General features: G+C 41.5%; 1 protein-coding gene across 2 annotated transcripts in view; it reads right to left on the reverse strand.

The window, feature by feature from the left end:
• The window catches only part of NOL4 (nucleolar protein 4), a 382,191-nt gene that overhangs the window by 188,347 nt on the left and 167,880 nt on the right, over positions 1-25,964 (reverse strand). For both annotated transcript variants that reach the window (XM_030213991.1, XM_030213980.1), the window contains exon 5: positions 23,773-24,056. In XM_030213991.1, the coding sequence (XP_030069851.1) occupies positions 23,773-24,056 (284 nt within the window). The remainder of the gene's footprint in view (positions 1-23,772; positions 24,057-25,964) is intronic.

A 25,964-nucleotide genomic window follows, 5' to 3' on the forward strand; every position in this document is an offset into this window, starting at 1 on the left:
CCAGTGATTTCTAGGTTACTGGAGGCCACACTCCCAATGGTCACTCAGTTCCCAGAAAGCACTAACAGACCCAACACACAAACCACCAGGATTCTTTATCAGTCCAGATAATCAGAGTCAACAAACTAATAGTGTTTGTCACAGAACTTGGAACAGTGAAACAGAAAAAGTGCAATCAGCAAAACAATAACAAGGAAGTGAAATGGATCAATTATAAAACTAACTAAACATTTGTTTACTATCTAAGTAGTACCTGGAGAGATCAGGACATGCAGCTACTCACAAGTTATCAAATATAACATTTCACAAGGCTTCAGCAAAGAGATCTCTCGCTCTCTCTCTCTCTCTATCCCTGGCTGAAACTGTAGCAAAGGCCAGTAGCTCCTGGGTAACTTCAAATTCCAGCCCAATCAGAGCCCAGAGCAACAACATTTGAAAATAGCTGGCCACATCAAAGCAGGCACTTCCTATTATCTGTGTTAACTAAAGAAGGAATTATTCACTTTTTTGCAACAGCTTAAAATATAACATGCACCACCTGCTATGCAAACTAGAGAAATACATTGCAGGAAAATATCAAAAGAATTATCACAGGCTTAAAAACCCACTGTTCTGTCACAAGTGGAATTTCCTTTCACTTGGCACAAGTTAACTTGGCAAGTTTTTGCTGATATGGTATATAATTTCTCTTCTCTGTGTTAAAACCAATGATATTATAGTTCTTTGTGAAATAGACACAGATACAGGATTTTACCTAATGTCTCTATAGAGCTCTATATTTTTAAGTTAGATTTTCAAGCTATTCCAACTTTGGCAGCTCACTGGTGTCACCTGCTGCCTGTACTTTCTTATTGTTTTATTTATTCGTAGTATGACTTCAGCATACTTTTTGGTTTTTCAGTTTCCATGTTTTTAAAAAAATCGTAGGGTACTTAACAACTTACCTGTAAGAATGGTGAATCAATCACCATTTATATATTTTGAGTGCCTTTACAAAGGATCTAACATTTATGCTGCTAAAATCACATTTTTCCCATTACCAATTTGCACACATCCACTTCAGGTGTCAGTACTCAAGAAAAAGACCTAGGTGTCATTGTAGACAATACCCTAAAATATTTTGCCCAGTGGGCGGTATTCTGGGATTTTCTGGCCTTTTCTTTTGGGTCTGCTTATTTCTTTGTTTTTGTGAGTTTCCACTGATAGTTACAAGACAGGAATTTCTGGCTAACCACAAACTGACAAGACCATTGCCATGACATCCCAACCGTCTTGTTATAAACAAACTGACAAGACCCCCTGTTGTCATGATATCCCAACTGTTTATTACTGAGCAGAGGTGTGGAAAGGACACTAAGGTCCTATCACAGGTCTCTTATGTACTTGCTGATTGGGTGATATATGAGGTGGTCCTTTGTGATGGGAAGGGTACATAAGTAACTGCTCATCTAAAGAGACTCTGAAATAGTCCGGATGATAGGAGAGTTTCATATCCTTGCCACAGCCTATTTCCAGGGGGGTACTCCCCCCCCCCCCCATACAAACTAATTCTCTATAGCTAAGATTATTTCTTTCTTCCTTCCTTTCTTTCTCTTCTTTCCCTCTGTTCTATGACCTTTGTAAATTTGTATGACACTGAGGAATAAAACTTTCCTTCCTATTGTTAGACTCTGTTCTGTAAAATTACTAATGCCAAGAGCCAATAATATTTATTGTGCTGTTGCTAGTGAGAAATAAAGATTCCTTTTCTTCTTCTAACTTAACCTGAGTTTTTTTATAAGAATAGCATGACCAAATGTGCAGCCTAGTACAGCGGCGGCAGCAAAAAAAGCAAACAGGATGCTAGGAATTATTAGGAGAGGGATGCAAAATAAGACCAAAAATATTAAAATGCCTCTGTATCACTCCATGGTGGAACCTCACCTTGAGAATTGTGTTCAATTCTGGTTGCCGTATCTCAAAAAAGATATAGCGGAATTAGAAAAGGTTCAAAGAAAAGCGGCCAAAATGATAGAAGGGATGGAACTGCTCCCATATGAGGAAAGGCTAAAGAGGTTAGGGGTTTCAGCTTGGAAAAGAGATGGCTGAGGGAAGATATGAATGAGGTTTACAAAATCCTGAGTGGTGTGGAGCGGGTAAAGGTGAATCGATTTTTCACTCATTCAAAAAGTACAAAGACCAAGGGACACTCAATGAAATTGCATGGAAATACAATTGTGACACTACACATGTAGTATATATTATGATATGCACCTGTCCAAAATTATATGTAGGGAAAACTACATGGCTGTTGAAGCAGAGACTTAGTAATCATAAATATAATCTGATACATTTGCGTCTAGAGGCTCCTCTAGTAGCCCATAGCGTAGAGACATCACATAAATTTGAAGAGTTCAAGTGCGTGGTAATTGATCACATTCCTGAATCACTACGTGGCGGGGACAGAGACCGAAAATTAATTCAAAGAGAACAACGCTGGATTTACAGATTAGGATCCTTGGCCCCAGCGGGGTTGAATAATCGAGTGGAATGGAAGGCGTTTTTGTAATAATATTCTTTGTACAACATTGAAAGAAAGATAGTATTCTTTATATAACATGGAAAGGAGGTAAGTAATTTAGGGTCAGTTTCCCTTTAAATTTTTAACATAATTTGATTGGTTAAAGTTGGCATCAATTTACATTCTAGCCGCCATCTTAGCTCAGCTAACTGCGTACAAGGTAGAAGCCGCAAAGCGTCAGGTATGTGTAAAGACCTATTGAGTGAGAGTCCGCAAATTTTCTATATATATCTTTTTCTCTCTGTAAAGATTTTAAAATACTGCTGTTTATTTAATTACAGGGTGTTGTAAGAAACTAAGGGTTCCGCTCCTTACGAAGCATCAAGCGAAACAGGAGCTCGCTGTTGGGCATACCCACTAGTTCAAGTGCAACAGCAGCTAAGTGTTTATTCATTTCTAAAGAATTACATAAAGTACAAATAGTACTATATATGAAAAATTAAAGAAAAAGAATGCAAAGGGTGAGGTTTTTGACTCATGACGATGCTCGCTAGCAGCCTTACAAAAGAAAAAAGTCTATTTCACGAGTAAGTGCTAAGCAGCGTGGTTCACTATTGAAAATACAAAAAGTGGTTACCGGGTATCTGAAGTCTTTTCCTCTGGTCCCTACAAATAATACAGAGACAAAACTACTTGTGAGTATGGATATTGATTTATATTCATTAAGCGAATACCAGGTTATGTTTGAATGGAAATAATTTTGCAAGGAAAGACTAATTAAGCTCTGGAACTCGTTGCCGGTGGATGTGGTAATGGCGGTTAGCGTATCTGGGTTTTAAAATGGTTTGGACAAATTCCTGGAGGAAAAGTCCATAGTCTGTTATTGAGATGGACATGGGGGAAGCCACTGCTTGCCCTGGGAATGGTAGCATTCAATGGTGCTACTAATTGGGTTTCTGCCAGGTACTTGTGACCTGGATTAGCCACTGCTAGGAGCAGGGCACTGGGCTAGATGGACCACTGGTCTGACCCAGTACGGCTATTCTTATGTTCTTATGTACAATTTTTACCGTCTCTTGGCTTGACATGCCCGCCATTGTTTTTTTCTTTAGTGTCTATTATGCCAGAAGACATACGTACTTTTTTCAATATTCTTTCAATGTCACATCTTGTTCAAATTCATCGTTTTATGTAAGGCTTCCATTATATATCTTTTTATATAAGGTTTTCATTATATATTATTTATGACAGGCTCCCATCGTTCAATAGTTAAGTTTTTATGTTTTATATTCTTTTCCACAAATTAAGATCACATGCATTCCTTGCATATTATGGAATATTAATAATTTAGTGTTTGGTACATTTCCTTGAAATGTTTTTAATAGTTATTTGAATTCATGATGTGTAACATTTATGCTACAAGTATTTTGATTTGCATTTGCATGTTGATTGTACATTAATACGTCTTGTTTTTCTTTTTGAAAATATTTTACTGTTTTTTTTTGTGAAGAACTATGAAAAAGGACAGTGGGGTCTCTTTTTTGCAACATTCACAGTGAAACTTCTGATGGTATTGTCATTACTTTCAATATGTTTTATTATACTTATCTTTATGTACATTTTTAATTAGTTTTACATGATTTTATATGTTCTTTGATAGACCCCTCATGCTGAAACACAGCCCAAGTCGGGTCCTATGTGAATAACGTTTTGTTTGGCATACCCAGTTCAGAAGGCTCCTTGTAGTGATATCTTGAGGAAATATGATCAAAACAGTTATTGCCCAAATGAAAAGAATATTGGACACTATTATATTGATGAAATACCCAAAGTTATTTCACAATGAAAAAAGTCATCACCCAAACTTTTTACCAAAATATATGGCAACATCTCACCAGTACAAGAACAAAAACAGCCTATGAGAAGGCTGGGGCTCATTTATTGAATGACATAGTTCTTGATTCTCTGGTTAATACGTATTCCACAGGCAAAGGTATGATAGAAAAGTATACATCATAAAGAGAATGGACCAATATGCAATAATGATGTAATGAAGACTGACCAGCATAAGTGGGCAGAAACAATTAAAAAAGAACTTTTATTTCACAAGATGAAGGCTTAGGTTAAAGTCGAGTCCCAAAGGGATGTGGATTGATAGAGGGCATGATTAATGGCAGTTGGAATGGATCAGGAATATGGAATTTATCAAGAAACATTTACCAATAATGAAAATGATACCTTTCATTATTTTTGCATTAACAATTGAAGTAAATCTAATTGTGCAGCAATTTGATATAAAAACAGCATATCTTATTGGAGGACTTCAAAAAGAAATGTATATGGAGCAATTTCCAGGCACTGATGAAAAAAATGACAAGAGTTTATTTTGATATATAGATTACCTTTTTGTGCATGTATTCGGGTCATACATTGTATTTGATATCTGTTCTGCCCCCATATGCATGGAGGCAGGTTGCCTGTTGTTTGTATGCATATGTTGGACATTGATTATTTCAGATTGTATTGCTTGTATCAGTATATAGTGCTTGTACCTTTAAGAGATGAAAGTGTACCCATGAACTACAAATGTGTAGTTTGTAGCATGGTGTGCTTATTCTGCTCCCCCCCCCCCCCCCCCACACACACACACTGTTCTCGTGTGTGTGTGTGTGTGTGTGTGTCTCCCCCTACAGCATCACAGGAGCAGCCCTGTGAATTAGCAAGTTGTGCATGCCTCCAAAATCACTGTAATTCCACTAAGTCTTTTTACCCTTTACTGTTTATCCTCTATAATTTACCTTTACAACCTCTACATTTATCAATCACCACCTGCTATTGATGTTCAGCATTATCTCTCAGCTCTCCCAGACAGTTCCCCTAAGTGCAGGGCACACTGGTTGAGAGTGGAAGCAGAAGCTACAGTGCCTGCCACACAACAAACTATAAGTTATTTTCTCTTTGTTCTAGTTATTGCATTAAAGAAGATTTGCTTAACAACTGAGACTGCATATGGGTGGTGTTGTATGCTAATCATTCTGGGAGTGAAGTAGCAGAACAGTGATAAAGGCTTGCCTAAGACTTGACAGTAACAAGACTTGGAGTGCTACTTTCCATAAGTACATGCAACAGTTGAGAAAGCGTATAATAGACTTTGAAGCCAGCTAATAAAGTCAGAAGGTGCTATGCAGCATTTTCAAGAAAGTTTCTCAGAGATTGTGAATTGTTCTGGCTATCATAGCATGGAGTTCTGTGGATTTCTTGTTCCAGACATCCTGGAGCCATAGTTTCAGTGAGGGTTGCATAAATGAATAGCTGACGCAGATGCTTTGCACAGTGCAAGAAGCTGTGCCCTCCTCCACACTGCCTGCAAGATACAAAGGAAAAGAAGATTGCCATATAGGGTTTTCCAGCTTTCTTCAGTCTCAAATAAAATACGCTATTTGAGCTCAACCCCCCTCCCCAGCTGTTCCTATTAAGCAACATTTTGGCATAAAGCCAAGGTTAACTCTGCAAAGGTATTCTAAGAAAAAGAAAAAAACACACAGAAAAAGAGATTTATTTTACCTGTGCAAGCCATGGAAGAGTTTCTTGAGTCGGACAAAGCACTAACTGAGCAGTTTGAACAGAACACAGCACAAGCCAACCTTGGAAATGAAAAAGATTCAAAGTCCAAAAGACCACATATGCCTATGAAAGCCATAGAAATGTATGAAACTGAAATATAAATGAAAGGCACAGAAGCACACTCAACCTCTCCAGGGGAAAATCAGGCTCAACTTACAGGCAAATCAGTCTCAACTTACAGGCAACTCCAGACACAGTTCTAGAAACTCTAGAGGTTCCAGGTTTCTACAATCACACAGCACAAGCCATTCCAGCAGGTCCACTATGGGCTCTATTGCTCAATAAACTGCAAATGGATGCAGTGGCTGCCAAATCAAAAGTTCTTTATAGTAAGCAAGAAGCAGCTATAAAAATTGAGAAACTCCAGTTAGAAGAAAAGAAGCAGGAAGCTGCATGCAAGGAAACTGAGTTTAAATTCCAATTAGAAGAAAAGAAGCAGAAAGCTCTATGCAAAGAAATTGAGTTGGACATTGCCTTAGAGTTGCTTCAGCAAGAGAAAGAAGCAGCTGTCCTTGAGGCCCAGATAAAAGAATTTGAAGAAGCCACAAGGCAGGATGGTAGGGAGAGTCTGCTCAGCCATTTCATCACCAAAGATTCTGCCCAGCTAACTGCATCATATGTGAAGGCTTATACCCTGGCTCACAAAAGCACAAAGTCACAGTCTGATTCAGAAGAGTCATCAGATTCTGAGCAAGCATGTTTCTCTAATTCAACCAAAAGAAGCAAGCCTAATGCAAATCACGCTACAGAGGTGAACCACCACCACAGTGATCCACATGCTCACATGTATATAGATGCACTACCACTGGCTCTCGTTCCAGGAAAGCGCACCAAGAGAAATGCTTCATTTCAACCATAGACTCTGGTGCTACCCAGGAACTGGGCTCAATAAAAGTTCAGCAGTTACACCCAGGAAAACACCATGTGATTAAGCAAAAGTCACCAGCTGTACTCCATGCCTGATTTCAGACCAACCCCAGAACATAGCCAGCCTCAGGCACCTATTGCCAGTGTGCTAGAAACTTCAAAGAGATAAGATGTATCAACGTACATGGCACACAAAAAGATGGTGAACATGGGGCTTTATCAGTTTAATGACTGCCCAGAAAAGTATCGAGGGTAGAAATCTAACTTTAAGGATGCCACAGCAATTATTTATTTATTAGGATTTATTTACCACCTTTTTGAAGGAATTCACTCAAGGCGGTGTACAGTAAGAATAGATCCAACATCAGCAATAGACAATTACAGCAGTAAAAACATTTAAATAACAATACAAAGTATGGCCTCGTATACTATTTACAATCTCAACACAATATGTAATAGAACATTTTAATTGGTAGTGAAGGGTAAAGCAAAGATGGAACATATAGATAAGTAAGAGAGTAAGAAGAGTTAGAAAGGTGACTAATTTAAAGAAAGTTGCACATGAGGTCAGAGAGATGGTTAAATATTGTCTCAGCTAGGGTAGGAGTAGATAAACATGTCCTGCTGCAGTATGTGCAGCCTGTGTCACTCCTTGTGTGTGTGAGTGAAACTAACAAGTTAGTTACTTCTTCTATTAAAGGTCTGGTTGAGGATCCAAACTTTCACCTGCTTCCTGAAGTAGAAATAGTCTTGTGTTGAGTGGAGCCTTTCAGGCAGTGCATTCCAGAGTGTGAGGGCTACTCCAGAGAAGACTCGATTGCGGGTATCACATCATGTAATGTCTTTTGTAGAGGGTGTGGTTAGTGATAGTCCTTGAGAGGACCTTATTGTCCTTGGTGATGTGTAGAAGATCATCCTATTCTTCAGGTACTCAGGGTCATTTCCTTAAAGGGCCTTGCAGATCAGACATAGAGTTTTAAATTTAGCCCTGTATTGTACCAGTAGCCAATGAAGTCTTTGCAAAAATGGTGTGATGTGGTCACATCACTTGCAACCTTCTATGAGTCTTGCTGCTGCATTCTGAATCAACTGGAGCTGGTGCAGGCCCTTTGCAGCCAGACCATTGTATAGTGCAGTCTTGATGTTATCATGGCATGCACAACTGGGATAAGATTTACCTTCTCAATGTGAAGGTTGCTTGGATCTGGGGAATCAGAGTAAGTGTTTATTCTAACTGTATTCCAAGGTTCCTGACTTGTGATTTGAGGGGGAGTTCGTACTTCCCAAAAGGGATTTTGATGTCAGGTATCTATCCACTTGTGTTAGGCACCCAGAGAAGCTCAGTATTACTTGGGTTCAGGCAAAGTTTGTTGTGTTTAGCCCATTCTTGAACTGATGTTAGACAGGTAATCAGTTTATTCAAGGCTGTAGGTAAGTCAGGTTCAATGGGTATGAGTAGCTGCACATCATCCGCACAGATGTAGAAATGAGTGTCCATTGACTGAATCAGCTCAGCTAGTGGCTTGAGGTAGATATTGAACAGAATAGGTGACAGTATCGATCCTTGTGGTACCCCGCAGGTCAGTGCCCATGGTGGTGATGAGTTGCTGCCAAACATTATGGATTGTTGCCTGTGTGATAGATAGGATCTGAACCAGGCAAGTACTGTTCCATTTATACCTGTTTCTGAAGCTCTCCCCCACGCAAGAGATGAACCTGATGATAAAGCGGCTGGGATCTGAGCCAGCCAATTGTGTAAAGAGATTACCGAATGCATATGTGCATGACCCCTCGAGAGGTTTGAAAAAAATGTGGGAGAGACTTGACCAGTGCTATAGCAGCCCAGAAACTATCTAATAGGTACTGATGAAGAGGTTTCCCAAAGATCATGAATAAAGATAACAAGTTGCAAGAATTAGGAGATCTTCTCAGGAACTGGAAGCACTCAAGGCTGATCTGAGCCTTCTTGGCCTGTACTACTTGGATACAGCTTCAGTAATGAGATTATATCAAAGCTGATGTATGACATAAGAGAAAAATGGTCATCAATAGATGCCAAGTATAAAGAGGAACACCAAGAGAGCTTTCCTCCCTTCTCAGTCTCTGTGAAGTTTATCCAGGATTTGGCAAAGAGGAGAAATGATCCCACCTTCTTGTTTGATATACTTGAAGGAGTCAATACAGGCTACTTCCTGAATGAAAGGCCAGTCACAAAGTATGGCAATACCAAGAAACCTGTTGCTGTACACAGCACAGATGTGTCGCCCACAACTACACCACCAACTGACTGTCCTCCTACTACAGAGAAGGTAGAGAATCCGGACAGTGTCCTATATATAAGAAATCTCATCCTCTCAAGAAATGCAGAGAGTTTAGGGAAAAACCTTTAAGAGAACATAAAGATCTGTTGAAAAAGTACAGAATCTGCTACAAATACTGCTTATCATCCAAGCACATGGCTAAATACTGTAAAGCAGCCATCAAGTGTATGGAATGCAGCATACATCAGCATGTCAGCACCTTACACCCTGACAAGAGTAAGCCTATTTCTACAGGAACCCTGGTCACAGAGTCAAGCCACAGCAAGGAGAATGAGCTACAGCAAACGTCACCACCGAATGTTACTCCAAACTATACAAGGTGTGCGGAGGAGGCCGCAGTGGACGGTTATGAACCAAGATATGTGTAGCTAATGTATATCCAAAACAGCAACCAGAAAAAGCAGTAAAATTGTATGTCATCATAGACGAGCAGAGAAACCAATCTCTGGCAAGGACAGAATTCTTTGACCTATTTGCTATCCAAGGAGCTTGCTACTCCTACAACAGTGTTTCCCCAAGTCCAGTCCTGCAGTACCCCTTGTCAGTCAGGTTTTCAGGATATCCACAATGAATATGCATGAACTTGATTTGCATATAATCTCTCTATTATATGCAAATCTTTTTCATGCATATTCATTGTGGATATCCTGAAAACCTGACTGGCAAGGGGTACTCCAGGACCGGACTTGGGAAACACTGCCTTACAACATCAAGACCTGTACAGGGAGAACAAGGAGGACGAGAAGAAGAGCAAGTGGATACATGATAGAAACGATGGATGGTAGCAACAAAACCCATCTACCGACTCTTATTGAATGCAATCAGTTACCTGATAACCGAGAAGAGATTCCCACACCAGAGGTTGTGCAATACCATCATTATCTCCAACCTATAGTGGAGTGTCTGCAGCTTTTGGACCCGAATCTTACTCTTATTGCGAAAAGATGCACCAACATTGATCAGAGTTTTTGGGTCATGTGGAGATCCACCCGAAGCCCTATATGCCTTACGACTTGCCCTGCAATGGAAGATAGTAGGTGACGTCTCCCTTAACAGACTGAGGAGACCAAATGTAGATGCTGTGAAGAAGGGGATAAGGTAACAGAGAGGGGGGTACCGGCGGAGGAGAAGATAAGGCCCAGAGGAGGGGACAACCCAGATTCTTAGTGCGGGGAGTTCCACATGTCAGGAAAAGGCATAGATCATTTTCCCCAGAGGGCTGGAGGCAGGGTAAAAACTACGATTCCCAGCAGCCCTTTGACATCTGAGGCAGGAGGACTCCTGCCCATTTCAAAATAGCAGCATCCAGCCCTTGCTCGGTGCATCCTGGGACTCCTTCCTATGATACAGCAAGATGATTTGAAGGGGGTCGGGCCCATGATGTTTGTGTTTATGCTACAGTATTTAATATACTGCCATTCACAAAGCATCTAAGCTGTTTACAATAAAATTAAAACAATGCAAACAAAAAATAATTGAAATTAAAATTAGAATTATACAACCACAATACACACAAAAAAAAAAGCAGATAAAAGTCACACAAAGAAAAATCAAAAACAAAATGATAAAGGTCAATCTGATGTATTTGAGATGGTATCCATCCAGGATTATGGAGAGGACGCATGTATCCATTATGATCTATTGCCAGTCCTGAAGAAAAAACTGAACCTGATCCACCACGGGGCAGAACAGGATGAATATTCTGTAGGCAATAGATGCATGAAATACAGTTAAAAAAGATGACTTGTTTAGATTGAACAGGAGCCATTTGTTTAGGCTGAGCCCATTCTCTTTGCCTTGGAATTAAGGAAACAGGTTGCTTTTGGTAGTAAAATCTCTTATAGTACTAGCCACATTGATTTTGATGGAAAGAAGTACACCTAGCGGAGCAAATTGGTTTAGAAAATTGAAATGCATTTTGGTGGGGTCTAAAACCTGACTGGTGATGTTTCAGCAATATCACAACTTAAAATTATTCAGGAAAAAAACCAAAGATCATTATCGGAATACATAAGAACATAAGAGTAGCCATACTGGGTCAGACCAATGGTCCATCTAGCCCAGTATCCTGTTTTCCAATCCAAACAGTAACCAAGCCAGGTCACAAGTACCTGGCAGAAACCCACATCATGGCAACACTCCATACCGGAAATCCCAGGGCAAGCAGTTGCTTCCCATGCCTGTCTCAATAACAGACTATGGACTGTTCCTCTAGGAATTTGTCCAAACCTTTTTTTTAAACCCAAATACAATAACTGCTGTTACACATCCTCCAGCAAAGAATTCCAGAGCTATTTGTTGAGTGAAAAAATATTTCCTCCTATTTGTTTTAAAAGTATTACCATGTAACTTCCTAGAGTGTCTCCTAGTCTTTCTATTTTTGGAACGAGTAAAAAATCAATTTACTTCTACTTGTTCCACACCACTCAGGATTTTGCATACCTCAATCATATCTCCCCTCATCCATCTCTTTTCCAAGCAGAACAACCCTAACCCCTTTAGCCTTTACTCATACGAGAGGAGTTCCATCCCCATGGCCGGTCTTAGCAAGTGCGGGGCCCTGTGCAGACCAATTTGGTGGGGCCCCATCCTAGCCACGCCCTGTCCTGCCCCACCCTAGCTCCACCCCATTGATAAGCAAAAATAATATAGATATATGCAATAAAATAAAAATGAAATGAAAAGATATACAACAAAATAAAGTGATGTGTAAAATATAATGTACAATATAAAAACATATAGACCACCAAGGTATTAAAATTGTTTTAAAATATATACCACAACTCTCTGACTCAAGAAGACTCCGACTCTGTCTGTCAATCTGTCTCTGACTGGCTGTGGCTGGAAGCTCAAGCTGGAACTGGAACTCTCTCCTCTCTCTGCCCGTCCTGCGTGGCCTGCCCTTGAAGAAGGAAGTTGTCTCGGGGGTGGGCCGCATCATCAGTGGCAGACCAGGACTGTCTGTCACTCAGGAGGACCGAGCAGGAAAGATCTACTGCTCTGCTGCAGACAGTCTGTGGTGCTCACACACACAGCAAGCGTTGCGACAATCACGCCATGCGGCTCGGGGGGTCAGAGGTGCGGACTCACTCAGGAGGAGAGGTATGGTCCAGAGCGGCGACTGGGCGAGCAGGGCCAGGGAGCGCTGCACCCCGGCTGCCGCAAGTCTCTGGCAGGCAGCCGGCTCACGCGCAGCACAGCAGTCTGGCTGGGTCTAGGTTGCGGGTGGTTGGCAGTGGACTGTGAGCGCCAGTGCGGGAGCAGGATGGAGTGGAGGAGGCAGAGTTGAGCCGCACCACGCGGGGCCCCCTTAAGGGCAAGGCCCTATGCAACCGCCTCAGTCTAAGACCGGCCCTGTCCATCCCATTTATCATTTTGGTTGTTCTTCTTTGAACCTTTTCTAATTCCGCTATACCTTTTTTGAGATACGGTGACCAGAACTGAATGCAATACTCAAGGTGCAGATGCACTATGGAGTGATACAAAGGCATTATAGTATTTTTGGTCTTATTCACCCTCCCTTTCCTAATAATTTCTAGCATCCTGCTTGCTTTTTTGGCCACCGCCGCACACTGAGCAGAAGATTTCAGCGTATTATCTACGACGACACCCTGATCTTTTTCTTGAGCGCTTACCCCCAAGGTGGACCCTAGCATCATGTAATAGGGTTCGGATTATTCTTTCCAATGTTCATCACCTTGCATTTGTCCACACTAAATTTCATCAGCCATTTGGATGCCCAGTCTTCCAATTTCCTAAGGTCTTCCTGCAATCTTCTTGAACTTTGTCCACATTATTTGGATTCAAGAACAAGGAAATTAAAATAAAAGAAAATTAAGTCATCAATAGAGCAGTGGGCAAATTAACACAGGCAGCCGATATACAGCCAATCAAATAATGGGTGCAACCAGGGTATCCCTAACACCTTCTTTGGAATTAACAAATTCTATTAGTTTTTTAGGGTAAAAAAAAACATAATTAGTTGAATTCAGACTCACTAAACATCTACAAGGAAATTTCAGTGACTGGTGATATTAATAATCCTCTCAATATTCAGCTGGCAGTAGTCAGCATTTTTTTTTAAATGCTGACCGTTGCAGGTTAAATTAGACCCAGATATTCAATGCTGGGCCGTGTCTGGGCACCAGCATTGAATATCCAGCTGTGACTACACATTTGTTGGCTACTGGAACTTATTTGTGCCTTGACCGATATTTAGTGGGGCCCACACAAGGGAATCTCTATTTACCACACCCCTCCAATTCTGAGCCCCCCCTTTCAGAGACTGCCTCCTCCTGGCCCTCCCCCCACAAACTGTGCCTTTTCTTGGACCCCCTAAATAGCACTTCCTCCTAGTCCATCACACAAATAGCGCCTTCTCCTGGACCCCTTCCCCATACAAATAATGCCATCTCCTTGAACAATAAACAAATTCTGCTTTCTTCTAGACCCTCCTCCATAAGTAGCACCCCCTCCTGAATCATCCTCCACCCTCACCCCTTGTAGACCCCCCGGTCCTAATATAACTTTCCACAGTCATCTATGGAGGTCTTTGGGGCAGGCATGTAATCTCCAGTTGTAACTGCCCATGCAGGCTTCATCTTCAGAATGGCTGTCTCAACCTTTAGCAGCAGTCTTGCAGGACTACATAGCTTTGTTTCAAGTCCATTCAGCACAGCATAAAGAAACAAAACCAAGGAGGTAAGGAAAGCATTGCGTTTTGGAAGGGCCATGCATTATCAGAACTTTATATTAGCTTCTAAGCTCTGGGTGAGCAGTTCAGCTCCACTACTCCACTACTACTACTGGAAGGCATCACCCACTTCTGTGTCTGACTCTATCTTGCTTGTTGACAGAAAACTATTAATACATCTGGTACAAGTTTCTCTACTTCACTCACTATTAGTTACAAACATTTATATATGCTTTCTCTAGCTTTGTACAGACTGTCACTATCCTCTGCAATACATCATTGCAAATTAAGGCACATGTTTCATTAAAAAAACAAGGAGCCAATGGACAATGGGAGTTAGCCCAGCTAACTCCCACAGTCAGCGCTAAACCCAGATATTCAATGCCAGGCCGTTTCTGGTGACCAGCATTGAATATCCAGTTTATTTTTAGCTGGTTTGAACATAACTGACTAAATCAATATTCAAACTTACCCGGTTATGTTCAAATCGGCCAAAGACATACCATGTATTCAAGCGGCCAAATATAGCCACTAAAGTGGGGCTGAAATTCAGTGGATGGCCAGTTATATCGCTCGATATAACCGGCTAGCCGCTAGCTGCCAACTGGAGATATTCAGCAGGAGATAGCTGAATATCACCAGATAGCTGGTTATGCTTTGAATACAGCAGGAAAGTTTTTTCAAATAAAAAAACAGAAAAATATTTAAATATTTTGGAAAACAGAAACAAGGGAGGGGACAGGGGGTTCATGTTTTGTAACTTGTTTCAGTTTCCTTTAAAAGCAAACGTTATTATTAGATTTGCATGCAAAGTTAAAACAGACCAGTACTTAAGATAAAATAGAAAAACATGTACTGAGCTACACAAACAGTGGGAATATATTTAATAAGTGATATAGCTATTGGAATAACAGTTTTTATTCTAAATACAAATCTGAAGGAATTAGAATCTAGTCTCTTTTAAATATTCAGATTTTGCATGTACTCACAGGAGAGCACGCTGCAATATTTAGTGATCAGAAATGTAATAGGGCAGAATGTCTTCTAAAACATAGATTGTTCTCACACAAAAGGTTCTGAAATTTTTAGCTATAGTTAGGGCTTCTGTTTATTAGATTTTACCAATAAACACCTTTCAAATGCTCCTGATTCAAAATAAATAAATATCATTGGTGTTGAACAAATACTGTACAAAATCACTTTCCCTCATAAATTTACTCCTTCTTATCTTGAATTCTCCATTTCTGTGCATTTTCCATACTGAGGACTCCTCAGTTGCAGAACCTTTTAGCAGTTGATAAGACTCCATTCTCTTCCTCCCACTGGCTCTTCTGCCCACCAAGCATCAAAGCTGGTGTTATTATTTCTACAGCATTACTAGATACAGTGGTGGAAATAAGTATTTGATCCCTTGCTGATTTTGTAAGTTTGCCCACTGACAAAGACATGAGCAGCCCATAATTGAAGGGTAGGTTATTGGTAACAGTGAGAGATAGCACATCACAAATTAAATCCGGAAAATCACATTGTGGAAAGTATATGAATTTATTTGCATTCTGCAGAGGGAAATAAGTATTTGATCCCCCACCAACCAGTAAGAGATCTGGCCCCTACAGACCAGGTAGATGCTCCAAATCAACTCGTTACCTGCATGACAGACAGCTGTCGGCAATGGTCACCTGTATGAAAGACACCTGTCCACAGACTCAGTGAATCAGTCAGACTCTAACCTCTACAAAATGGCCAAGAGCAAGGAGCTGTCTAAGGATGTCAGGGACAAGATCATACACCTGCACAAGGCTGGAATGGGCTACAAAACCATCAGTAAGACGCTGGGCGAGAAGGAGACAACTGTTGGTGCCATAGTAAGAAAATGGAAAGAAGTACAAAATGACTGTCAATCGACAAAGATCTGGGGCTCCACGCAAACTCTCACCTCGTGGGGTATCCTTGATCATGAGGAAGGTTAGAAATCAGCCTACAACTACAAGGGGGGAACTTGTCAATGATCTCAAGGCAGCTGGGACCACTGTCACCACGAAAACCATTGGTAACACATTACGACATAACGGATTGCAATCCTGCAGTGCCCGCAAGGTCCCCCTGCTCCGGAAGGCACATGTGACGGCCCGTCTGAAGTTTGCCAGTGAACACCTGGATGATGCCGAGAGTGATTGGGAGAAGGTGCTGTGGTCAGATGAGACAAAAATTGAGCTCTTTGGCATGAACTCAACTCGCCGTGTTTGGAGGAAGAGAAATGCTGCCTATGACCCAAAGAACACCGTCCCCACTGTCAAGCATGGAGGTGGAAATGTTATGTTTTGGGGGTGTTTCTCTGCTAAGGGCACAGGACTACTTCACCGCATCAATGGGAGAATGGATGGGGCCATGTACCGTACAATTCTGAGTGACAACCTCCTTCCCTCCGCCAGGGCCTTAAAAATGGGTCGTGGCTGGGTCTTCCAGCACGACAATGACCCAAAACATACAGCCAAGGCAACAAAGGAGTGGCTCAGGAAGAAGCACATTAGGGTCATGGAGTGGCCTAGCCAGTCACCAGACCTTAATCCCATTGAAAACTTATGGAGGGAGCTGAAGCTGCGAGTTGCCAAGCGACAGCCCAGAACTCTTAATGATTTAGAGATGATCTGCAAAGAGGAGTGGACCAAAATTCCTCCTGACATGTGTGCAAACCTCATCATCAACTACAGAAGACGTCTGACCGCTGTGCTTGCCAACAAGGGTTTTGCCACCAAGTATTAGGTCTTGTTTGCCAGAGGGATTAAATACTTATTTCCCTCTGCAGAATGCAAATAAATTCATATACTTTCCACAATGTGATTTTCCGGATTTAATTTGTGATGTGCTATCTCTCACTGTTACCAATAACCTACCCTTCAATTATGGGCTGCTCATGTCTTTGTCAGTGGGCAAACTTACAAAATCAGCAAGGGATCAAATACTTATTTCCACCACTGTATACACAGCACTGTATACATTATATGCTGATATTTTCTCCCTAGTGGGCTCCCAATCTAAGGTGGGGGTTTTTTGTCCATGGGAGGAGGTTAAGGGGGTCTTTTACTAAAGCTTAGCTTGAGTTATCTGCAGCAGGTCCCATAGGAATAAAATGGGCCCTGCTGAAGATAACTCGAGCTAAGCTTTAGTAAAAGACCCCCTTAGTGACTTGCCCAGGGTCACAAGGAGCTGTAGTGGGAAATGAACCCAGTTCCCCTGGATCTTAGCTCACTGCACTAACCATTAGGCTACTCTTAGCACAGACAGTCTTAAAGTGGTAATGATAGGGCATGGTGGGGGAAGAGCATGGGCTGAGGCTGTAAAAGACGAAAAGACTGCGTAAGTCTTGTAGCACTATAGAAATGATAAGTAGCAGTAGTAAGACTACAGCTAAGGTTGTATTGGTCAATGTATTACATGAGAAAATGTCCCTGCTGGCTGGAGGAAGTCTGTAAGAATGTGAACATTGTTTTTCTATGGCAGTACATATTTGATATGAAAATGTATGTATTTGATTTAGCTGGAAAAATGTATGCAGCAATAGTACCTACACCACAAAAGTGCCAGTGACCATTTATTTCTTTTGTATTCTCAAGTAACATGGAATTATCTGAAAAATCAACAACTCAAAAATAGAAGCTGAAGGTATAACTGTGTAGATGTGGACAACCAGGTGTACAAATTGAGGGGAGGGGAGGAGAGAATCGCGGGAGAATCGCCCCCCTCCCTCCCTCCCCCCTCTCCTCCGAGTTCCATGCCCCTCCCTCCCTCCCTCTCCTCCTCTCATCTCCCCTTCGAGTTCCAGGCCCTCCTCCCTCTCCTCGGAGTTCCAGATCCCCGCGCCTCCATCCCTCTCTCCCCTCCGAGTGGCAGCCCGACCTGCATTGCCCGCCCTCTTCTCCCAGTCCTCTGCCTGCCCCTCGCCTTCCTGCATGCCGCAAAGAATTTAAAAGTTCTTGCCTAGGGGTCCAGTGGCAGCAGTGAAATGCGAGCAGGCACGGCACTTCAGCCCGCCTTCCCTTTTCTCTCAGCTCTGCCTCTGGTCCCGCCCTCATTTCCTGTTTATGCAAAGGCGGGACCAGAGGCAGAGCTGAGAGAGAAGGGAAGGCGGGCTGAAGCGCCGTGCCCACTCGCGTTTCACTGCTGCCACCAGACCCCGAGGTAAGAACTTTTAAATTCTGTGCGGCACGCAGGAAGGCGAGTGGCAGGCAGAGGACTGAGAGAAGAGGGTGGGCAATGCAGGTTGCGCTGCCACTCGGAGGGGAGAGAGAGGGAGGGAGGCGTGGGGGTCTGGAAATCAGAGGAGAGGGAGGGAGGGGAGCCTGGAACTTGAAGGGGAGGTGAGGAGAGGGAGGGAGGGAGGGGGCGAGGAACTCGAATGGGAGGTGAGGGGAGGAGAGGGAGGGAGTAAGGGGAGGAGGCATGGAACTTGGAGGGGAGGGGGGTCTGGAACTCGGAGGGAGGGAGGAGGGAGGGGGGAGGGAGGGAGGGGGCTGGAACTCGGAGGAGAGGGAGGGGGGAGGAGGAGAGGGGGCCTGGAACTCGGAGGAGACAGAGGGAGGGAGGACTGGAACTCAGAGGAGAGGGAGGGGGGCCTGGAACTCGGATTAGAGAGGGGGGAGGGAGGGGGCCAAGCTGGAACTCCGAGGATAACCTTGCTAGCGCCCGTTTCATTTCTGTGAGAAACGGGCCTGTTTTACTAGTTTTATGATATCACTCTCCAATACAGCTGCTATTATTTAGTAACTAGCCACAAGTACTCTCTGATAACATTCTATAATGCTTTAAAGAACAAAATAGAGCAAACACTGCAATAATAAATATAATATCCTAACAGAAAACTTTTTATATGTAATATAGGATCACTCAGTGTGTCACTACTCATGCCCAGGATGCTGGGCTTGCTGGACCTTCTGTATGTCCCAGTATAGCAATATTTACGTACGTCAAAAGAGCAAAATAATGCTAAAACAGCTACTTTTGCTTAAGTTAGTGACTGTGTTTACACATCCTTATAATCCTACTTGTGAACATATATCCCAAACTAAAGCAGTGTCAAAACCTCAAAAGGTGCTTCCAAAGCAAAAATCATTGATAAAACATGCCCAAATTCAAGCATCAATTATTAATCAAATAGTCACTCATGAAATAGAATGTAACATGTCGCACAGCTGTGGCATACAAAATCAACTGCAGCTCTATGAGGTGCCCCGTTTCATATTGTCATGTTCCCTGTTTACGCAAGGTATGGGCATCTGAGGATATGGCAGCCATCTTGGATTTGAGCATCTCCAGGACAGGGTGGCTATCTCAGAGGTGGGCGCCTTGGAATGGGGCGGCCATCTTGGAGCTGGGCAGCCTCAGGAAGGAAGCCCATATTTGGGATCTCCGGTGGGGGCAGCCATCTTGAAGACAGCTGTGCATGTTTGGGTTTAATTCCTGTCCTATTTAAAGCCCTGCCTCCAGTCCTTCCACGCTTCGGCTTCTATTCAGTTTTCTGGGTAGTTGCAGTGCTTCTGGTTTTGCTACTATTTGCTGCCTGGTTTTGACTTCTGCCTGATCCTGGACTTGCTACTGTTTGCTGCCTGTTACTGACCTCTGCCTGATTCTGGATTTGCTACTATTTGCTGCCTGGTATTGACCCCTGCCTGATTCTGGACTTGCTACTGTTTGCTGCCTGGTATTGATCTTTGCCTGTTCCTGGATCTGCTACTGCTTGCTGCCTGGCACCGACCACTGTTTGCTCCTGGTCCTGCTTTTGCCCATTGCTTGGCCATGCCGCGTGGACTTTGTTCTGGACTCAGTTCTCTCTGCTGTTTGCTTCCCGCACCTGGGGGCTCAACCCCTGAGGAATGGAGGGGGGCACAGGGGGAACTCGGGGTTGGCCAACACCCGGTGAGGATTCCTCCTCCATCGGGCACAAGGGCTCACATTTTCACTGAGCGCGCCTGACACATATTACTTCTTCAGGAGCTGTAATTGCAATTAAAAATATGCTTCATTGACTGAATGCCACCAAACTTCATAATGCCAGAGACATGGGCTCAAACCACACCCACAACAGTTTCCTTCTTGAACCTCCACGAACTGATGTCACATGCCTACGTGTCACATAACACTCCAGCAAAATATAATGAAGAATGAGAAATGTGTATATGTCCATAGTTAGAAAAATATCAACCTGTACAATGTACTGTCATCCTTCCTGGTGAAAATTAAATGATAGTGTTCCACTCCACTGTATCATTCATGCCCCATTCCAAGGTCAAGTTAAAATGAAAAATCAAAAACTATTCACATTCTGTCAATAACTGTTCTCTATTTCCTCCCACTAGAGATGCCTGGACTTGCTCAATAATCCACCACTCAACTTGATGAAAACTGATTGCAATTCATAAAACGTTGGACCATAGGAGCTGTAACTGTATGACTGTAACACCTACTACGGTGTTCACTAAGGCAAGTTTTCACCTTCCTAATGGTCTGTCCAACATAATATTTATTGCACAAACACTTAATAATGTTTATAACATAAGTGGATTCACAAGTGGTAACATGTCTCAACAAATACTGAGAATCAGTATGAACGTAAGTCCAGTGAGTCATATTTTTTTGTAGTAGCACAAAAACTGCATCTTCCATATGGGGAATGCCGACCAGTTTGTGTCCTTGCATTTCCCTGAAAATTCATTTTCACTACCATATTTCTGATATTCTGATCTCTAGAATATGCTATACAAGGACCTGCCTGAAAAACAGGATGCAATTGAAGCACATGCCAGTGTTTATATAAAATCTTAGCAACTTGAGAGGCCAATGCTGACAAATTCAAAACACAAATTTGTTTATCCATTTGCTCCCTCAGTAGTTTGCAACAATAGGTCACGACTGGCATATAGCACTCTGCAGTAAACCATTTTTACCACTATAGCAAGATATGCATGATCAATAACATTTCTGCTGATTCTCTGAGCCTGCTGTTTGTATTGATCAACAGAAGAACAAATCCTGCAAATGCGTAAAGATTGGCTTATAGGTAAAGAATTTTTCAGTTTTCTAGGGTGATAGCTGGAATAATGCAGATAGCTATTACGATCCGTCTCTTTAGTATAAACTGTAGTATGTAATTGATTATCACTTTTCAATATCAGAACATCCAAAAACATATTTTTCTCACAACTACAATGCATATCAAAATTGGATGTTTGAATCTAAAGAATTTAGTCACAGCAAAAAAAAAAAAATTTCCAACTGTTGACTGGTAGAAGTCCACATAAAAGACATCAATAAATCAATGCCAAATCTTTATATATGCCCACCACATGGAAATATATAGATGTTGTTCTTCAAATATGGAAACAAATAGATTGGCCATACTGGGGGCCATGGCTATACCCATAGCCACAACATGTTTCTACATGTAAAATTTGTCCTTAAATTTAAAATAGTTCTTTGTGAGGACTAAATTAGCCAATCTCAGGATAAACATTAGTGACCCGACTGTGTGATTCAACATGCTGTGAAGAGTGTTGAGTAACTTGTAATACAGCCCCTTGAGGTATGTTGGTATATAATGCTTTAATATCAAAAGTAACCAATATTTCACATTGGGTCATATCACATATTCTGAATTTTAGCCAAAAACTCTGTGGTGTCTTTAATATATAACCAAGATTGCTGTACTACTGGCTTTAAAAAATAATCAACAAGCTTATAAGGTGGTTCTAACACAGTACCTCTAAGGGACACTATCGGGCATCCAGGTAGTTTCTCAAGACTTTTATGTATTTCAGGAACTAAATAGAAAGTTGAAATTTTCGGATGGGAACACAAAAGAAATCTGGATTCAGTTTTAGTAATAATGCCACTGGCCAAAGCTTTAGTGACAATTTGTGTAATCTGAATAACTAACTCTTCAGTAAGATCCTTAGTTAGCAATGCATAGAACTTGGTATCACTCAGTTGGGTCAAAGTTTCCAATTGGTATTGAACTTTAGACCAGATCACCGTGGCACCCCCCACCTTATAATCTGGATGAATAACTATATCAGGATCATTACAAAGAGCAATCAAAGCTGATTTAAGTTCTTTAATCATGTTAAGGGACCAAAATGGTGATGATTCATTTCCAACACGTGTAAATCATGTAATACTAATTTCTGAAAAGTAGAAATACAACTATCCATCACACCTGGAGGAACCCATCTAGAGATTATTTTGGACACAATATAATTTAACTTGCAAATTACAAATAATAAGTGCAATATCTTTGCGGATGGCAAAAGCATTGTAATATTTAGTGGAAACAAATGACAGACCTTTACCTATGGCTGTTGTCTGTTGTGCCATGAGATGTTTGTCAGTAATGTTAACAACTAGGAATATTTGGGACAACTCAATCTCATATGGATATGGGGTCCTGCCTATTCCTCGATGTTGTATTCCTGCTGCCTGCCCCTGAGTCTGTATGGCCGATATGATATGCCTCTCAGCTGGGTACCTCTGGGTAAAAACGGAGGGGCAACCCCTATTTTAAAACTCTCCTTCCGAGTCGCCTGAAGAATCCAAATCATCGGGGAAAGTGACCACAGGTTTATTACTGTCCTCAGACACCTCACAGGCTTCCTGTTTATATTTATTCATCCACATATAAAGTTTCAGTTATTATAGTCCTCCTTGTCTCTTTGAAAAATGTTTGACCTTAGTGAATCTAATTTTCTTATGGAACTGATCCAAAGATTGTTGTCCTTGAATAAAAATTTCCCGCAAATACTCTGCCCATAACCTGGGCTGTTATTCTTTTTGTACTGACTCTATCTGTTACGATACAGTCCCTATAACATCTTGTATTGTTTACACAATTAAGGTCATTAAATCCAAAAAGCATTTCTTTAATACAGCTACCCACATGTCCAAAAAGGTCACATTATTGGTAAAAATGTTGTGTTCTTTTATATTTGTAACCCCCGTGGAATCATTCACTGTTTCATGTATGCAACCATTGACATACTATGTAGCTCTAATTTAGTCAGAGTTCTTTGTGACATTGACTATTGAGTTTGCAACTGTGAACTACTCCCAAGTACCTTGTTCTTGAAATAAAGATTTTTTTCATTAATTGTGAAACCTGATCTACATAATAATGTAAGGACTTCTGCCAAGAAGGAATATCCATCCCAATACAGAAAATATCTCAAGACTCTTGAAAAACCACAAATCTGTACAGAGAGAACATATCGTAAGTAGCCAAAAGCACTCCCTGATAACGTTCTATAATGCTTTAAAGGACAAATTAGGGCAAACGCTGCAATAATAAATATATCCTAACAGAAAATTTTTATATATAATATAGGATCACTCAGTGTGTCACTACTCATGCCCAGGACGCTGGGATTGTCGGACCTTCGGTCTGTCCCAGTATGGCAGTACTTATGTAAGTCAAAAGAGCAAAACAGAGCTAAAACAGCTACTTTTGCTTAAGTTAGTGACTGTGTTCATGCATCCTCTTAATCCTACTCCTGAACATATATCCCAGACTAAAGCAGTGTCAAAACCTCAAAAAGTGTCCCCCAAAGCAAAAATCATTGATAAAACATGCCCAAATTCAAGCATCAGTTATTAACTAAATAGTCACTCATGAAATACAATGTAACAATATAAAATCAACTGCAGCTCTACAAGCTGCTATTAATTAAACTTAAACGTCAGCAACACAAAAATCTGAAAACAGAAAGCTGGGTATGTCTTACCTTGGTCCCATTTTCTCTTGCTTCTTGTTCCATCTTGATGTCAGACATTAGTAGGCTCTTGTATTTGCTTTTTCCATCACTGCTGTGATCATCTATTCTGTATTCCGAGGTTAACTGAGTAGAGAGAAGACTATCACTTAGGTTCAGAGGTTGTTCATCCTGTTCTAGGCTTGCTTGTCCATTGCCATTGGTTTCTGCCGTCTCCCTGCAGTGTGTTCCCCCTGAAGCACTGGAGCTGGGTCCCATGGTGTCATTGCCATTTAAACTTTCTGCAGCTGAGTCATCTAGTAAAAAAAACATATATTATCAGTAACATCATACCATTCATCCTACCTATACAAATTCCAACCAAATATTATATTTCCAAGTGTTTAAACTAGAGAGTGGGGGTGGTAAACTGAACCAGGTAAGTTCAAGATGTCACTCCCTGCAAAATCAAAAGATGGACAACAATGGGAGAAGCAAAAAAATAAACCATCTTAGCAAATCATTTATCAGCAATCAAGTGAAAGGGAAGATTAGGCAAAAAGCTAAGCAAAAGGTGAACGTATCAATAAAATATAGCTGGAAAGCAATAAGCACAAATGCTCACAGTCTGAGCAACACAGTGCAGAATCTGAAAGCCCTGATGTCAGAGGCAGACTTAGAACTTGTTGCTGTCACAGAGACATAGTTTATGCCTCTGAAGAATGGGATGCAACCATACTGGGCTATAATCTCTTTAGGAAGGATAGAGCTGACCGAAAAAGTGGAGGAGTAGCACTGTATGTAAAAAACATAAAAGCAGCTGAAATTCAGAGCAATTGGGGAAAGGAGGAAACGATATGGATCATCTTAGAGAGAGAGAGAAGATGGAACCTCTGTTCATACAGTTGTCATTTATAGACCTCCAACACAAACAGAAAATCTGGACACAGATCTAGTTGCAGCATAGCATAGCATAACATAGATATCCAAAAGCTGGGAATGAAAGGTGAGGTGCTGTTGCTGGGAGTGTTCTATCTGCAGAATTGGAAAGACAGATCGTGGTTGCTTTTCAAAGTGCTCTCCTCAGGCAAATGGTGACAGAACCCCTAGAGAAGAGATGACACTAGATCTCGTGCTCACAAATGTGGAAAATGTGTCTAATCTCTGGGTGGGTGCCCCCCAGAGCAGTAATAATCATAACACCATATGGTTCAATATAGGAGCTAAAGGGGAGTGTAGACACACAAAAAAGTCCTGGATTTCAAACATGCTGACTATAGTAAAATGAGAGAGTACTGGAAAGTGCTAACAGGATGGGAGGATATAAGAGAAGTGGAAAGTCAGTGGTCCAAGCTGAAAGGAGCAATAAGAATGCCAACAGATCTTTATGTAAGGAAAGTAAGAAAAATGAGAAGAAAAGGGAACCTATATGGTTCACCAAACAAGTGTCTGAAGGAATAACGCCAAAATAGGTGGCATATATGAAGTACAGAAGAACGCAGAAAGAACACAGAAGTTAATACCACAAAAAACTCAAAGAAATGAAGAGAGAAATACAGCTGACAAAAGTGCAGACCGAAGAAAAAATGACCAAAGACATAAAAGGCTTTTTAAAATCAAGCTGCGGTAATGATTCCTGAACAGCAAATGTGATGAAGCTCAAAGGAATTGAGTGGGTTTCATTGCATTTGCTGCACCGGGAATCATTACCATGACTAGGTAAAAGGAGCCCAAAGAGAGGTGACAAGACATTTTTGGGGTATACTGGGAAAAGGAGGAAGGCTAGAAATGGAACTGTGAGACTGAAAGCTGCTGAGAACCAATATGTGGAGAGTTATGAGGAAAATGATATATACTAAATGGAAGAAACTTCTGAAGAAGGACTTTTGTTGGCTGACAAAAGACATATATGGGAGTGGAGTAGAAATTGAACCATTCATGGAAGAAAGTGTTTATGAACAACAAGAAAAACTGAAAGTAGGCAAAGCCATGGGGCCAGATGAGATGCATCTGAGAATACTGAAGGATGTAAAAGAGGTTCTGGTGGGCCCACTTAAAGATCTGTATAATAGATCCTTGGAGACAGGGGAGAAGGACAGATGTGGTTCCTCTCCACAAAAATGGTGACAGCACCCAAGAAAAAGATCTAGGTGTCATTGTAAATAATACTTTTAAATCTTCTGTTCAGTGTGTGGCGGCAGCCAAAAAAGCAAACAGGATGCTAG

This window comes from Microcaecilia unicolor, chromosome 1, assembly GCF_901765095.1.
Source record: "Microcaecilia unicolor chromosome 1, aMicUni1.1, whole genome shotgun sequence".
Taxonomy (NCBI): domain Eukaryota; kingdom Metazoa; phylum Chordata; class Amphibia; order Gymnophiona; family Siphonopidae; genus Microcaecilia; species Microcaecilia unicolor.